The following is a 17,088-nucleotide window of genomic DNA, read 5'->3' as shown; positions in this document are numbered from 1 at the left end:
TGTAAAAATGAGCCATATCTGGGGTTATCTCGATCAACTTGTTTACATAGGCAAGTTTCTTCATACAGTTTTGCTTCATTGCCAGACAATTTTGATACATTCTTTGACCGAATTTCACACGACACTCTATCATTCACCTGTTTGAAAAACACAACAGTTTTGCACCAATGAAAACTCGCCTAAATTGCTTCTGTCAAACGGGTGGACACCAAATTCTAGCAAAACAGCTTAATTATTCTTCACAAACAAATACAATGGTACCAGCTTGGTGTCATGCCTCGAAACCGTTTCAAGATCTCATATTTTCCGCAAAAGTGAAACATATTTGCCAATTTTCAATTCAAATAAGAAACATATCTCATTAAAATACAAAAAGATTCTCCAATCCCAAATATAGAATTTTGCTTCTCATCATGCAAAATTGAATGCAAACCAGAAAATAAATAACAACCGAGGCCAAGATGAAGGCCACACAATCAAGAAATACAATCATCTAAATCGTGGATAAATATGAGAAAAGGTCATAAAATTATACATATTAGTGGGGCGATTTTTGTGAAAAGCCATGGCCCCCAATATACACGATACCTACACGAAAAGTAATGTGCCTACAGTTTGTTCTTCGCAGCTTCAAGTTGAACGCTGATCTAAAGCCGCACAGCATAATCTTCAGAAATGACCACAAAATTGGTATCGAACAGAAAGAAGATGCCCTGCCAAGATATATTTATTGATGTGCCGGAGGTTTGGAGTGTTTGGTTCCATTGTCAGAAGTCACCTCTGAAGAAGCACTCGATGAAATACCACTATAATTATTTGTGCCACTTTGGAAGCTCTGTGCTGTAAGAGGAGGGTTACGTTGAGGATCGGTGTGTGCAGGTCTTTGGCCCTCCTCTGCTAGTTTTCTAAGAAGGTTCATAACAGTAGGAAGTAATTTGGTGGATATAGATAGAATTCCTGGAAGCTGTGGGCATGCAGAAAAGATATCAGAACTTGAACACCATAGTTTCAATTGATCACTCTAGAGATTCCTTAATCGCTTGGATTCCAACTAATATGAAGTATAAAAGAAATATAGTAATATATTTAAGTAGTAAACTTACAGCTCCATGGCGGAATTCACCCGTGATATCTAATTGCACCCAAAGTGCTTTAATAAGAAGAAAAGCAACAAAAATAACACCCAAATACAACGGATTTCTGCCAAAAGAGAACACAACATGAGTAAATAGCCTCTGAGGAAAATCTCAGGCCAGAGTATCAGGTATGACCAACCAACCCTTCCCCTCCCACAAAAATAAAAAAGGAATTACCTCAATAGTGTCATAAATTCATTGAAACCTAAGACAACCAATGCAACGATTGCCCATGGAGGTGGTAACCAGTTGTTATTTCGCCGGCTAGCCTCCTGGAAGTCAAGAAACAAGCAAAATCAGCAATCATTTGCTTAATTAGCATATAATAGATCTATAATAAAGATTGCCATGTAAAATAACAATGACGCATAAACATGAATACAAATGGAAATTAAGATTCGATGAAATAGACTAAGATATTCAGAAGCATTATATGGGAAGGTCCATGCCTGAGCAGCAATGGCTTGAGTAACAGTATACTCGGTCTCTGTTCTAAATTGCCTCCACAAAGATTTACACTGGACCGGTGTTATCAAGGTTTTTGATGCTGGAACCTGTGTGCAAAGAAAATTCAACAAAACAAGTATTAGGTGCATTTTGGATAGATTACGCAAGGAACAAGCATCTAAGGCCAAGAATTGCAAGTACATAATACAAAGTTTCAAGTACTAGATTGTGAGAAAAGAAGCGTTAAAAAGCATAACCATAGAAATGCACCGAAATTAATTAGGCTTCTATTGTACGAGTAAAAAGTTCGACAGAAATGAAGTGGTCATATAATCTTCCAAGGAAATTTGTGTATTTTAGTGAATGAGACATCAAAATTCACAACTATATCTTTTCAGAAAATAAATAAATAAAATTCACAACTATACATCAACTTTTAACGAACTAAAGTTGAAATATGAAGTCGCTGACTTCAAAAAAATAACAATTCAGCAACTAAAATGATTACCTCCTCCCAAGTACTGGAGGCAAGAGGGTCCACAGAAGTTCCCTTATTTGTTGAAGCAGCAGCTTTGGGGTCAACAAGAGCCAGGGAAAGTGTATTCTCAATAGCATCAGCATTGTCATCCAGACGAATTGCAGCCATGACAGATAGCAACTTCAATGACTAGAGAAAAAAATAAAAAACAATTACAGAGATATCCACAACAAATATCCCAATAGACATTCATAGAACATGCCATACAGAAGAGCGAGCGGATTTGGTGATTGCTCTTATATCTTCTTTTCCAGTCCAGACCCGCGGCATTGAGTCAGAATCGTGGCTAAATAATGTTGAAAACCTGTGAATAATTGCCTGGTCAGTTCCCAAGCGTACAAAGCAGAAAAACAGAACATCAATCTTGCAAATAATAGAACTCATAATATGAATATATAACACATAGCAAGCACCTGTCCTTCATGCGAATCAAAACCCTCCCAGCCTCTTCTTTTGCTTTTGCTTCAACCAATCCCCTTGCGCGATCCTTCAATCTCAAAATCATTTTCTCCCTTGTCTCTTCATCCATTTCGAAACCAGAAAGTGCACTGGCAAACTCAGCAACAGCTGTTTCAGTTTCTCGCCGGAGAAGTTTTCTTATTGCAGGCCATGTATCATCGCTGGCTCCATCTAATAGAGCCTCAACAGGTCCCGATAATGCCTCGTTCAATTTTGCCTGTGCATGCACCTCATTAGTGGCTAGATAACACATGGTAACAAAGAATAAAATCAAACAATAAAATTCTTGCACCCGTAATTATAACCAAAAAGCAGTACAACGTAGTGTAGCAGTCTTATGGGTTTTAGGTGAAATGCAAGTGAGGTTGAAAGTGTGATTCCTGAGGGCATCTAGTTGCCTTCTTCCTATTGGCATTAGAGGAGTCTTCCAAATGGTAGGAAATAAGAAGTGAGATAGATTGGAAGCTAGCAAGTGAGAGAGCTTTTTCTAGTCACAATTGCTTAACCAGCTCCTTTTTCTAGTGTGAGTTCAATTGTGTAACATTAGGAAATTAAGATAATCCATCATATTCACATATCCTTTCACAAACTAAGTTCACTTTTTCTTTGATCAAAATTGCAATAACATATCTTTTAACCCGTGCTTAAAAATATGCCCAAGGTCATGTTCATACCTCATACACTGTTGTGAGTTCAGACAGCTTGGCAGCACGAACTGCAGCAACATGTGCATCTATATCACGCTGGAGCTTCTCTCTTACTCTAGAAGCATCCCATTTTGCCAGGTCAATGTTCGTATCTGCAAAGTAACAAAGATCCTCAAAAGCCAAACATTGACAGGACCTTAATTTCTATGGTTTCATCTCACTGCAACTAGTCAGCCACTGAACCTTAAATTCGGCTCCCTTGTAACACGGTAAGAAATTTTATAAGACCATTGACGCGATAAAATGTCACAAATTATAGCTAATTTTCACACGAAGAATAAATAACAATAAAAAGAAATTTTCCATGTTTGTGGCAAAACAAAATTTTAAAAGCTTCACTTCCTAGGTAAAAATTAACTGCATCGGGATACAATGCTATCACAATGCACAAACACCAAAAGCCCAGGCCAGTTACTGTACCCGCAGATTCTTCGTCAAATTGTGACATAAAATACTTGATGCAATCACGAGCAGCGAAAGCAAATCCTTTCCCTTCATTCAAAGCATTATCAAATGCTTTTTTAAATCTATCCAAGTTTCCAGAGCGTATATGACCCAACATGAATTGGTAAGCTGGTTGGACAAGCTAATATAGCCCCATGAGAAAAAAAAACAGATAAACCATGAGAAGAAAAAAATCAATTAAAAAGATAAATGGCGTGACGATAAAACTTTTATTCATAAACTTCAGCCCTTGAATCATCAAGTTTATTGTATGAAATAGCCAAGCATGTCAGACACGTACTACCAATTTTGAGGTAAAGGCAGAATTAAAATTCCAGTTTACTCCCAGCATATATATATATATAGAGAATTTTAACAACATAGAACTTTTTTTTATTAGAGACAAAAATAAATTAATGCAGCCATCAGATCCACAAAATTCCACTACCCTTTCTACTTATATTTATCCAGGAATGTAGCATAATTAGACGTGATAGCAAGCACGTAGGAATCATCATGGAATATTACTTGCAACAACTTCTCTTCCAGCTGTTTCCTCTTTGAAGATCTCACACCTTCATCAAAATATGTGGCTTCTAAGTCATACCTATAACAGAAAAGGAAAAACGTATATGAGAAGATCTTAGCAACTCAGAGACAGAAGATATCCTTAAAGGCATGGTGAATCAAACAATCAATACAAACTCAGTCTGCAATGTTTTTCAACAGAGGGAAAATTCCTCACTAATAAACTAAAACATTTTATTTTTTTCCCCAATAAGTGCTAAAAAATTATCCATCTTCTATTATAAATGAGTGAGACAGAGAGGGGGGAATAACTAAAAAGAAGTTACACATTTTCACCTATGGGGACTATCAAAAAAAAGTGACAGGTCTCCCAAAACAGTCAATCTATATTCTACTGTTAAGTTTTTCATTTGTGTTAATTATTCAAACAATCAATACAAACTCAGTCTGCAATGTTTTTCAACAGAGGGAAAATTCCTCACTAATAAACTAAAACATTTTATTTTTTGCCCAATAAGTGCTAAAAAATTATCCATTTTCTATTATAAACGAGTGAGACAGAGAGGAGAGAATAACTAAAAAGAAGTTACACATTTTCACCTATGGGGACTATCGAAAAAAAGTGACAGGTCTCCCAAAACAGTCAATCTATATTCTACTGTTAAGTTTTTCATTTGTGTTAGTTATTTAAGTACAATTAACTGACCTATTTTATCATAGACCATATTTTAGTAGTCCTCTCAATACCTAGTTTCTAAGCAATTGAAAAAAAAATATATATATATATTAAAAAAAAATAATAATAATAAATATATATATAATAATCCTAACAGGTGCTCCAGCACTACAAGGTACAGGGATCTTAAAACACCGGCATCATCTGCCTTACTAGTTCATGCTACACAAATCTAAGCCCTCTTCAGAGACTTGCCAAATTCTTCAAGTAGCCACGTATCTTCTGCATTATTACATTCAAACACAATCATTTTGTGCTAGAAGGATGTAAATGCAGATATGTATGCACGTACTCTGATAAACAAACATCAAGAATTGAGCTGAGTTTCCTCCCAAACCCTGGCACTGGCTGAGATTGAACAATCTCTTCTAGTTGAAGCCATTCCTGTGCAGGTGAGCATTCCACACACATATACAAGTATCAGATTATTTGATGCTTTACAATGTTAAGTTCAAATGAGTTCAGTGTAGAATCAAACAAAAAAACTTAAAAAGGCACCTCATTTCCAATAAACGAAGAGAACTTTTCATTAGAAATCTCTTCACAACGTACGGTGGCAACCATGACCTACAAATATGGGAGATATGTCAATGAAAAACTACCTGACTAGTTTATTTGAGACTTTATGAGCAGATTTTTAGATCATCACCTTGTGAGCAGGAAGGTCGAGGTCCTTGTTCTCCTTAATGATCTTCCAAATCTGTTGAGCACTAAATGAAAAGCCTGAAGCAGGAACGACGGCCCGCCTATCTCCAGCAAGTCCACCAGGGGCAATAGAATGAAAGAATCGTTGTCTTAGACTTGCCACCTTCATCAAAAACAAAAAATAAAATCTTAGATCCCTGAGTACACTATTGAAAGAGATCCATCTTTCTGTGAACGACCCAGAAATAAACAGAGGGAAAGAACCAAGGTATGACAAGGACAGGCATTTGAAGAATGTGAATATAATTTTGAAAGGATTCAAAATGCACGAACCTGCTCTCTAAATTGTTCTTCCTTCTCTTCATAACTAGAAAGAGCCACAACTTCAACCTGCCATTCCATCATTTAATAAAAAGTTTCATTGAAGTTTTTGAACATAAAAAGGACATAAGGTAGCTTATTTAACTTAATATTGACATCTTACATTAAAAAATTCACTTAGAGGAGTTCCGTTGTGAGCTTCTGGCTTAGGAACAGCATCCCATATCTTCAGAAGAGGAAGCAGAGAGGGTGAGAGGGAGAGAAGATGGGAAATAGAATAGAATAAGAACAAGAGCCATTCAGGGATACAATATACCTTCTGAATGTCTTCCCTCAAAACAGGTTCCAGATTTTCCAAAGGAGTCTATAACATGTCAAGACGAAACAAAAATTCTCCAGCATATGAAAAGGTTACTTGACGGGGCCAAATGCACTAGAAGAATAAGTATTTGAAGTACATTGAACAGCATCAGAAGAAAAAGGCGAGTCAAACGTACCCGTGTTTTATCACGTATCACAAACAACAACGTTGTTTTACGTGGACTAAATAATCTCATCATAACCTATTGATCACAAGATAGATGGTAACACATTTGAATCTCAAATTACTTTTTTTGGACAGAGCAGGTGAGTCATGTACCTGGAATACAGTTTTCAAGAGAGGCTTGTTTGCAGCCTGCTCACGACCGATGTCATGACACCACCTGAATATTTTCAATGGAGCTATTCATAACTTAACAATCCCGAAAGAGTTCGTAAATTGTATCAGAGATTTTTTAATGCAACAAAATAATCTTACATGTTTATTAACACTATATCTGAAACAGCAAGAGCAAAAAGAGCACTCTGCTTTTCAAATGCAGTATCATCCTGAAAAGGAAAAGAATAATTAGAATTGAACAAGAGAAACTAACACCGCATCCACATACTTTGACACGCGACATTAATAATATAATAATTTAATTAAGAGCTAACATGCAATTTTACAAAAGCCAGAATGTCCAATGATACTAAAACATATGCAATAATAAATGAATTACCAGACATCAAAGGAACGTAGATAAAACTCCATTTATCCTAGAAAGGTAATTTCAAAGTGATCACTCGAAGGAATATGATCATAGTGTGTCCAAGGATGTGAGTCATGAGACAGAAACTCACGTAATTTAATTTGTCCCAGAATTATGTTGATGGGCAATCTGAGGTCTACATGGAAGGATAGAAAATGAAGCGCCAATCGACAAAATAATGTAAATTAAATAGCAATTTCAAATGACACAGGAGACAGCAAAGACATGGTTCCAAAACCAAATGAAATCTAAGTGCAGCTGCATGTCATAATATTAATGGCCTAACAAAGAAAAAATGCCCACTGCAGACATAGATGTAGTTGTGAAATTATATGCCCAAACACGAGTTATAACAATGACAACAAACGATAAATGCACAAATTGCAACGTAAACATAAGGTCATTATGTAAACGTGTTTACATAGTACCTCTCCTCGTTCTCTTCCATCAGTGCCCTCTAAATCCATCACAAGAGTGCAAGGTTCAATCCCAACACATTGTGCCATCCAAATCCCTTTTGTGGTTTGGGACCTGTGGACATTCATATGGCGTCAGTTTATATTAATACAATAGTTAGCAAATAAGTGACAGAAAATATGAGAAGCACCCACCTCCCCTTAAAAGCATCCATCTCCCTAAAATTAGTACGAAATAGGTGATTTAACAGTGTACTCTTCCCTGTCAAAATCATAGAAGACTTTTCATATTAATTAATGCAGGAAAGCACTGGCCAACACAAATACAATAATATATATTTCATAGACAGGTGTTCATTAGCATGTGCTTCTAGTGCCCTTGGTCAATGCTTATATCTTTATTTACTGAAATGCATCTCTCAGGGGCATCAACCATTATGGTTGAAGCATGCGCTCCTTAAGCAACCCTTTCTAAACTTTTATGTTCTACTTGCCCAACCTTTTGAGGATAGTATTTCGTAGGCTTTTTAAGGATGTTTAGAACACAATCCAACTCTAAAATTATTGAAGATTAGAGAAAAAAACAAGTGAAGAGTCCATTTGTCCTACACCTCTTAACTCTACAACTAAACCTTTGAATAGTTGGTTAGTTGTTTCATTTGTTTTAGACTTGTAGCTTTAGCAGTGGATTAATGATCTTGTTCATTGATTACTAGATTGTTATGTAATTATTTATTTATTAATTTATTAATCCATTTTCTTGTTTCTAGTTGTAAATTAGACTTCTAATTTTGCAGATATGTTCTATTAGGGTATTTTCCGATGGTTTATGGTTTATTGTAAGTATAAATTTGTATTTCCACAATTATTTGAATTAATTTATGGTTTATTTAGAGACTTACTCCTCACCTCATGGAGGGAAAACACCTCCACCAGATAGCCTTTTCAAACACTGATATGAAAATAATAACCTCCATGTTTATGAGCAGAATTTTGAGATGCTAAATAGCAAAAGTTGAAATAGGAAGAAAAGGAATTAACAAAGGAATAAAAATGAAAGAAGCTATATGGAGTCATTGAGGCATTTGATTCGTGCAAAAACCAATAATCAAGTAGGCTGAAATTAACATATGCCAAACTGATGAGAGAAATAAAGAAGTATCTTTTAGAGTCAAATTCATACCACTACTTTGAGGACCCATGATGGAGACTACGGCATAAGAAAGACCACATTCGGAAAGTTTAACTTCCTTCATGAAATTGTCAATTCCAGAGACATTGAAAGTACCATCCCCATCTATGAGGTGAGTTGAAGAACTTTTATCTGGACAGAAAGTATAGGAATTGCATTAACAATAAACAAACACAAAAATTGGACAGAAGCCTTTACATCATGAAAGGGATCTAATGCATACATGTAACAGGTCTCATCATATAGAATGCATGAAAAGTTATTTCATATATATACGTAATGATTAAAAATAACTTATTAACCTTCAAAGAAAAGACATTTTTCAGACATTCTCGAGGGAAAAAAACATCATGACTGTTGGAAATACATAGATAGTGATCAAACCAGGTGGAAAATTTTAAAAATGTTTGATTTCGACAAAATAATAATAATAATAATAATAATAATAATAATAATAAAAAAAAAAAAAAAAAAAAAAAAAAAAAAAAAAAAAAAAAAAAAAAAAAAGTATCACAATACTTAACTGAATCGAGAAATGTCAGAAGCTCAGCTAAGCCTATTCCTAATTTCTATGTTCTCCACCATTTATTACCATTGCAAGATTTAAACAGGTCTTCATTTATATAATCTCAGGCAAAAATTTCAATTTTCACTGTGAGCATCGTGCATGAACTCCAAATCCCAGTTAAAATCAGAAGGCAGAGGCGAAGTAAAATGAAGTTCGAGTTCTAAACCAGATATCAATCATATTTGTATCAAAAAAATCAACTAAATACAAATTATACAAGACTAATCCAAATCCAAATCCAAATTTTAAAGCGAAGATATATGACTCATTTAAACAAGAAACCATAACTGAAAAGCAGTAAAGCACAAAACAAGAAACGTATTGCGTTGTTAAATAAATTAAATTTTAGCCGTCTCTAATGATTAAAGTTCATAATAAAACCGCAACACAACATTAATCGTTCTTATAATTTAAATTAGCTAGTCGTAACATCTATCCGATACATTACTTAAAAATTGAAGTGGATCGAGGCGTACCCATTTGCAAGAATGAGAAGGTTCGATCGAAGGTGAGGATTTTGGGGAAACCGGAGATTGAGAGATCAATGAAAAGGGGAAAGATCCAATCTGAATACAGGATCTGGTGAATTAAAGTATTCCTCTGCCCCTTTTGTTGAAATCGAGAAAGATAAACGCAGACGAATTTGTTTGAAGGTAAATAGGGGTTAGCATCCTTCTCAAAAATAAAAGAAAAATAGGGATTTTGTTGTAACCCTTTATTAAGCATAATATGTTTGGCAAGTAATTTAAAATATATATATATTAAATCATTTTTTTTCAGGCATTTCGGACAATTATTTTTATTATATTGAAAAATAAAATTGTTTATAAACACTTTTCAATCCAGCACTAAAATTTAGAATTAGCGTTTGCACAGATTGAGATCTAATGATTGTGGTTAGGTCTTTTAGTTTTAAGATTTAACTATAAAATTTAATTCTTTGTTCGATTTCAATTTTTCTGTTGAATCTCGATGTTAATCTAACGGTTAAATTAGTTCATACAAATTTACATTAATTGATAAGCATTTAGAATAATAAAAAATTTAACGACAATTTACACTTCATAATTTGTTTATTCATAAGAAGAATTTAATGTTTCAATACTATATAAAAAAAATAAAAAATAAAAGGTTGAACCCCAATCTTGAGGGCTCCACCGTCCCGCTCTTAGAGATTTGTGAGGGAGATAAATCGCGAGATGTGCCCTAATAGGCCAGGGAACAAAAGCTGCCTGAACATTGCGCTTATAAGGAGTCCAACTCCATGTCTCAAGAATCGAACGCCCCACTTTGCAACTGTCACCAAGACGTGAAATAATTTCACTCATGTCCTTTATACCACTTAGTTATGCCCCGAGAGGCTAATGTTTCAATACTATCATTGTATGGAAGGTTTGATCAACTTGGGGAATTGTCATTGATACTAAATGTAACCAGAAGTGCAAAAATCAAATCAAACCATATTTATCCTTAAATATTGAGAAAAATGGAAAAGTAGGTAAGAGAGTCTGAAATTCATTGAAATAAAGCAAATTATTTATTTTATGAAAGTATATTTTATAAAATAATATTGTAGCATAAATTTAGAAATCACGCAACGTATACATCATTCTTTACATCTTTGTTTACATTCCTACGCATGCCTCATCTTTTGAATTCCCAACATATTTTTCACTGTCCACACACACACACACACACACACACACACACACACATATATATATATATTTTATGCCCCGTTTGGCCTCCATTAAATTTCATTAAATTATATTTCATTTTTCTCTCTTCTATTTTCAACTACACAATCTTTTATAAAATAATATTACACGTAAATTGAAAATTTTTCTTTCTTTTTCAACCATTTATTTTCAAAAAAATACTATTCCACCCATTTTTATTTTTAGAAAATAGGGGCAAGCGGGGGCTTAATTCTAAATTTAGATCAAAATTATTTAACTCGTTAAAAAAATAACGCTTGAAAAGAAAAGTTTATAAAAAAAACACTTATAATAAGTAAATTTAAGAGGGAAAAAAATGGGTATTGAAATGACGATTGAAGGCGGATTTGTCCGCAGCCCCTTGCGACTTGATGCCCACTAAACCGCCCACTAAACCGCCCACACCTTTCAGAAAAGAAAATACCCTCAATTATCATCGCTCAAGAGAGCGTGATGTCACGCTCCAAATCGTAGACCGAGGAAATTTACATTTGGAGAGACTATAGTTTACGCACAGTGTAGGGCGTAAATATTTTAATTCAGCTTTCTGATTTTGGCGTTTAAAAATAAAAATAATCCTCCTTTATTCTTTCAGCTAACATTTCCTTTGTACTCTTCATCATTGTTAAATAATTTTCTTTATTTTTTCCGCTGCCACGCCCTATATAAAGAGGAAAATACTTTTTATAAAATAAATTTTGCATTTTGATCATCAAATTTTGTCAAGTATAACAAAATTATCATTAATTTTTTTAGGATAACTCATCTTCAACTTTTTAGTTACTTAGAGCACTCTAGAAGACTTTTTAAATATGAGACGTTATTTATTTTAAAGAGTCAATCGTTAAAATCATGTTTCAAAAGAGTCTTTAATTAATATTTTAATTTTTGTCAAGTATAACAAAATTATCATTAATTTTTTTAGGATAACTCATCTTCAACTTTTTAGTTACTTAGAGCACTCTAGAAGACTTTTTAAATATGAGACGTTATTTATTTTAAAGAGTCAATCGTTAAAATCATGTTTCAAAAGAGTCTTTAATTAATATTTTAATTTAGGGATTGAGTTTCACTCTCCAAATTTGGAGAGCAAACTTACTCTTTATAATTAAAGGTTGAATCTCAATCTTAAAGGCCTCCACCGTCACGTCCCTATAACTTTGTGAAGGAGGTAAATCGCGGGATGTGCCCCAACAGGCTAGGAAACAAGAGTTGCATGTACACTACGCCTACAAACTTACTATTTATAATTAAATGCATTTAACGTGTTTTAGGTCTCATTTGGGAGTGATTTTAAAATTTGATTTTTTCACCGTTAGGAGAAAAGTGGGAACCACCTGTGAGAAAAGAAGTTATAATTTAATGCTGGAATCATGAAATAATGGTTAAAATATCAATTTTTTGGGGGTGAAAAATCACTCCCAAACGAGACATTAATTTTCAATGTAGGAAAATAATAAAATATTTTAGAGAAAAAGTAGTTAAAATAAAAGACAGAGAAAAATAATAAGTATTTTTTGGGAGTAGTAAAATTAAATATTAAATATAAAGGGTTTGTTGGAGTACTTCAAAATTTTAACTCTCTGAATTTATAGATACTCTCAAAATGATAGAATATGCTCTTTAAAAATAGAAAGTCTCTTGAAAATGCACTTAGCAAACTCCTCATTTCCTCTATTTTGGTTTGCCTTTCTCTTTAAATAAATAAAAATGAAAGAACAGTAAAACAACGAAAAATTAGAAAAATTTGTAAATTAAGTCTCATAACTTTTCAAAAATACCAATATAATCCACTTAAAACAACTAAATGCAAAGTGACCAAAAAAAGAATTTAAAATTTTTTTATCTTCTCCACGACCAAACTCACCAACCCTGTCAACACCCACCCCATGCATCCCATTATTAAACGGGAACTACGAAAAAGGCGTAGGTTACACACCCTTTCGCCTCAATGTCAACTAAGAGAGCCACTTTTGAAAGGAGATGTGGATATAACAAAAGAATCTCTTAAGAAGTAGTAAGAAGAGTGGAAAAGTAATGGGAATATATTATCATGAAAGATGCTTGAAGCAATAAAGAAGAAAAAAGCATCATGAATTTGTGCGAATTGTAAATTGGAAACCACGTTTCTTTCATCAAAGGAGCTTCAAATGATGCTTATGACGATCAATACATATTAGACTATGTCAACGAATGTACTAAAAAGGTCGATCCTAAAAATATGGTGCAAATAAAGAGGATAAACAATCAATTTTATGTCAAATTCAATGCAATGTTGATGAACAAGAAGAGAAGGAAGGACAAAAAGACACTCCACTAGCAAGTGACGTTAGTAATGTACAATCTCAAATTATGGAGGGAATGATGAGGTCGGGAATTATATCTCAGAACTTATAAGAGGTAATAGAAATTCTCAAGTTGAAATCAGAGAGTCCGAAGAAATTGATTTTGTATCGAATGACACAAAATGCAAATTAGACGAAAATGATGATACTAGATAGGAGTCCAACAAATAATTAGACATGACTTACTATCGTGCTATCTAAATTGTCTACTTGTAGTGATTGTTAAGTAGTTACGTGCTTATGATTTTGAGATTTATTTTTTATTTTTGAAAACTTCAAAAGTGTGTATAAAGATCATATAAAGTGTCTAATTGGAAATTTTGAAATTGTATAGTTTTATGGAAACTTGAAATTGTTCTAGTTATATGAATTATTAGTTATAAGATAATTATAGTATTTATACTTTTATTTGTTGGGTATGCATTATTTTTATTTGTTTATCGGTCTTAAAATAATTAAAAATATGAAAACATATTTTTACACATGGATTCTTAAAACTTGAAGCTTGACCATACTACTTTGCCACACTTGCATGTTTTCGAGTACTGCTTGAAAGTGATGTAATATAATACTAGGTGAATTTGGATTGTGATCAGTGGTGGATCTAGAAATCTAAGTGAGATAGGACAGCAGTTGACCATTGACCGTTAATGACCGCAATAGCAAGATTGTTCATTGGCGACGTTGATTTAAAGTTGTGACTGTGATTAGCAGTGTGCTCTACTTATATCACGTATGTTTATATTATCTCTTGTACAGTTGAGTACCTCAGGGAAATTCCTACAAAAACCAATATTTTCTATCATTTACCATAACTTGGAATGGAAAAAGTAGAATGATCCACAGTACGGACTTCCTATCCACAAACATTCAATTTGAGAATCAATTTCAAACCTAAACTAAGAAGAATCAAATTAGATAGTAATTTTTGCACATATGTGTAAGATGCATAATAGATCTCTGATTTGCCATTGATCGGGGAAATTTGGCAAGGGAGCTACTTGTAATAATAACTTTATTTGCCAAGACACACAAGTCATAGCCACATAGTCAAATATTTATTAAATTGAGGGAAATGAGGTAAGTCTACAGCTAAACACTAAAAATGGCCACAAAAAAAAAAAAAGAAAAAAAGAAAAAAAAGAAAGTGATACTTTAATGTCAAGGACTTCCAAAGGTTTATTTAACCCAACTTGCCATGTTGCTAGATAATCAATCTCTCTGACATTTCTTGTTTACATCTGCTTATCCTCGAAGAACCTATAACTTATTCATCATTTTAGGTCACTTTTTCTTACATTATCCCAACATAGTATCATCCTCATCATTTTTTATTTTTATTTTTTGTTTCAGATCGTCTTCTGTTTATTTTTCAATCATAACTCATAAATGATAAATGAACCAAAAGAACAAAAACAAAAAAATAAAAAGAAAAAGAAGACAGGTAGGGAGCTCACGAGTCACGACAACGACACAATGGACAGTGGGAAGTGGCGGAGACCAGAGAGTCATGAAGTCTGGGCGGCAATTTGTTATTGGATTGGCAATTGAATTGAGATTTGTTTTACAAACCATTAAACACTTGCATCCAGTGTTTGAGCCTTTAAAAAAAAAAAAATAGAAGCCCAAAAGAAGAGAGATTCACAATTTTAAAAGAAAGGGCCCAATCCATTTACCTGTTATCTTCCTAACTCTTCCAAGTTTCATCATCCTGTGCAGCGCCACTTCAATCTTCAAGCTTCTTTCCTGGCTCAGTGGCAACTGTAAATTCCGACGGAGCCAGCACACACGGCCGCACCCCCTGATCAAGTGCTGGCTCCGCCATTGACTGTGAGTAAAACGAGTGTGATAACATTTTATTTGAAAATCAAATCATATAACGATACGCAAAATTATACATAAATCTTTCGAGACATGGGAGGGGGCAGACCAAACCTGCCCCAAGCCCCAATACTTTGTAAGGTTGGAATTTTCTCTCTCTCTCTCTCTATGTATCAGTCCATTATAAAAAAATAAAAATAAAAAATAAAAATTGTCACCTAACTCCGTCCCCGCTTAGAAACTTTAATCCCTACCATGCCATGTTGTAAAATTAAGTGAAATTACATCAGTCAATTTATAAACTGCAAAGGACCTAAAAAAAAAATACAAGCAAAATAGTATGTTACTGAAACACATGAAAAAAAATAAAAAAAATAAATAATTGAGCAAAATACAAGTTAAGTGTGGCAAAATAAAAATTATGCTTAACATGCACAACATAATATAATATGAGATTAAAACCATAAAACGTAATAAAGCATAGGCGAGCAATCATATTATGAAATTAAACCTCTGAAAACAAAGAAAAATGTCACAGAGCAACACATCAAGTTACTACTTTACGGGATTATAATTTTATCTCTTGACAGAGAATAATTTTACATTTTACATATCAGATTTTATATATTTACTTTTTGATAATAATTGTAAAAAATGAAATTCGTTGTAAAATTTACAAACATGTGATTAGAAATAGCTTACAAATAAAAATACCCTTAATTGAAATGACAAATCATACCCTATATCTTACATTATAAATATTTTACATGCTATCTTCTAATTATCGATCTTAAGTTGGTTAATAAGATTTTGAAAAAAAAAAAAGAAAAATAAATTAGAAAATAATTTGTTTGATTCTTTCAATATTGTAAAAAAATAAAAAATTAATTGCTACATTCTAATTAACAAAAAATTTTCAGTAATAAAAATTAGAATATTTTTTATATTAGTTGTCATTTGTAACTAAAAAACAATTTGTTATTCATTTTATGTTGGGATAATCTTTCAACTTAAATAATTGTTAAAAATGCATGCGTAATTTGAATGATATCTATTGCTAATGTCATTTTTTTCCTTTCCGTGAGAAAAATTCATAGAAGAGAATAATATATAAATATAATATATAATTTCACGTTAAAAATGAAAACGAAAAAAAGTTGTGCGGATGATGCAATATGATGACTTCACTAAATGTTTACTTATGGATTGTTTGAGACCCATTTTCAAAAATCTATTTTTTCTAAACTCTTTTTCAATTATACATTCTCTAATAAAATAATTTCAAGTATAAACTCAATCATTTTTCTACTTTTAACAATAAATTTTTTTTAAAAAAAATTATTACAAAATCCATTTTCTCCCAAAATGGGGTTCTGAGAGATAGACGAATGGGAAAGGAAGAAAGTAATTTTTAGATAAAAATGAAATAATAATTGAATGTATGGATAGTTGAAAATGAAAAAATGATAGGCAAAATGTTACATAATGCTATACGAAGAATGTGGTTTGTTATTTTTAATTATAAATATTTTTCTCTATTTAACTATTTGTAATGACAAATCTGCAAATTTTTCAACAAAAAGGTTTTTTATTTTATTTATTTTTTTAATTTTTTTTTTTTGTTGGGGGATTACCATACTATAAAATATAAATATACTTGTACATATGCCGCGTGTTTTGTAAGTTTATATTTTTTACGGACAACAGGGGCGGTGATTCCTATCATAATCCTGCCCCAAGACAACAATTTTTTCTCCAAAATTGTCATGTCACCCTGAACGAGACCGTCACTATGGAGCTCAAGTTTGCTGAGCATGGCAAATTTTCATCCCTACCCGAAAGTGTTCCAAGTAAAATGATTCAGAAAACCCGACAGATGAAGCGAACATACTTGTACCGAAAAATAGCATTGATATTTTTTATTAGTTTTACATTTAATTTTTTAGAATTTAAAGGGCTTAGAAATTAGAATAGATATAAATAGCTTATTTAGAATT

At 32.9% G+C, this 17,088-nt stretch overlaps 1 protein-coding gene across 1 annotated transcript; it reads right to left on the bottom strand.

Annotated features, from left to right (window-relative positions):
- Window positions 1–315: 315 nt before the first annotated feature.
- Window positions 316–9,921, bottom strand: LOC111369561 (protein ROOT HAIR DEFECTIVE 3-like). Its single transcript, XM_022991132.1, has 23 exons — window positions 9,684–9,921; window positions 8,631–8,771; window positions 7,643–7,709; window positions 7,460–7,562; window positions 6,761–6,831; window positions 6,602–6,665; window positions 6,459–6,524; window positions 6,278–6,325; window positions 6,125–6,187; window positions 5,974–6,030; window positions 5,645–5,803; window positions 5,494–5,562; window positions 5,288–5,379; window positions 4,260–4,338; window positions 3,708–3,873; window positions 3,255–3,379; window positions 2,535–2,797; window positions 2,329–2,425; window positions 2,092–2,250; window positions 1,586–1,690; window positions 1,314–1,408; window positions 1,104–1,200; window positions 316–964 (listed from the first exon to the last, which is right to left on the bottom strand). Exons 1-23 carry the CDS (start codon window positions 9,685–9,687, stop codon window positions 728–730), a joined length of 2,427 nt encoding a protein of 808 aa, XP_022846900.1. The 5' UTR covers window positions 9,688–9,921; the 3' UTR covers window positions 316–727.
- Window positions 9,922–17,088: the final 7,167 nt, after the last annotated feature.

The sequence above is a fragment of the Olea europaea genome, chromosome 2 (assembly GCF_002742605.1).
Source record: "Olea europaea var. sylvestris chromosome 2, O_europaea_v1, whole genome shotgun sequence".
Classification (NCBI taxonomy): domain Eukaryota; kingdom Viridiplantae; phylum Streptophyta; class Magnoliopsida; order Lamiales; family Oleaceae; genus Olea; species Olea europaea.
This window is presented reverse-complemented; position numbering and strand designations above follow the sequence as displayed.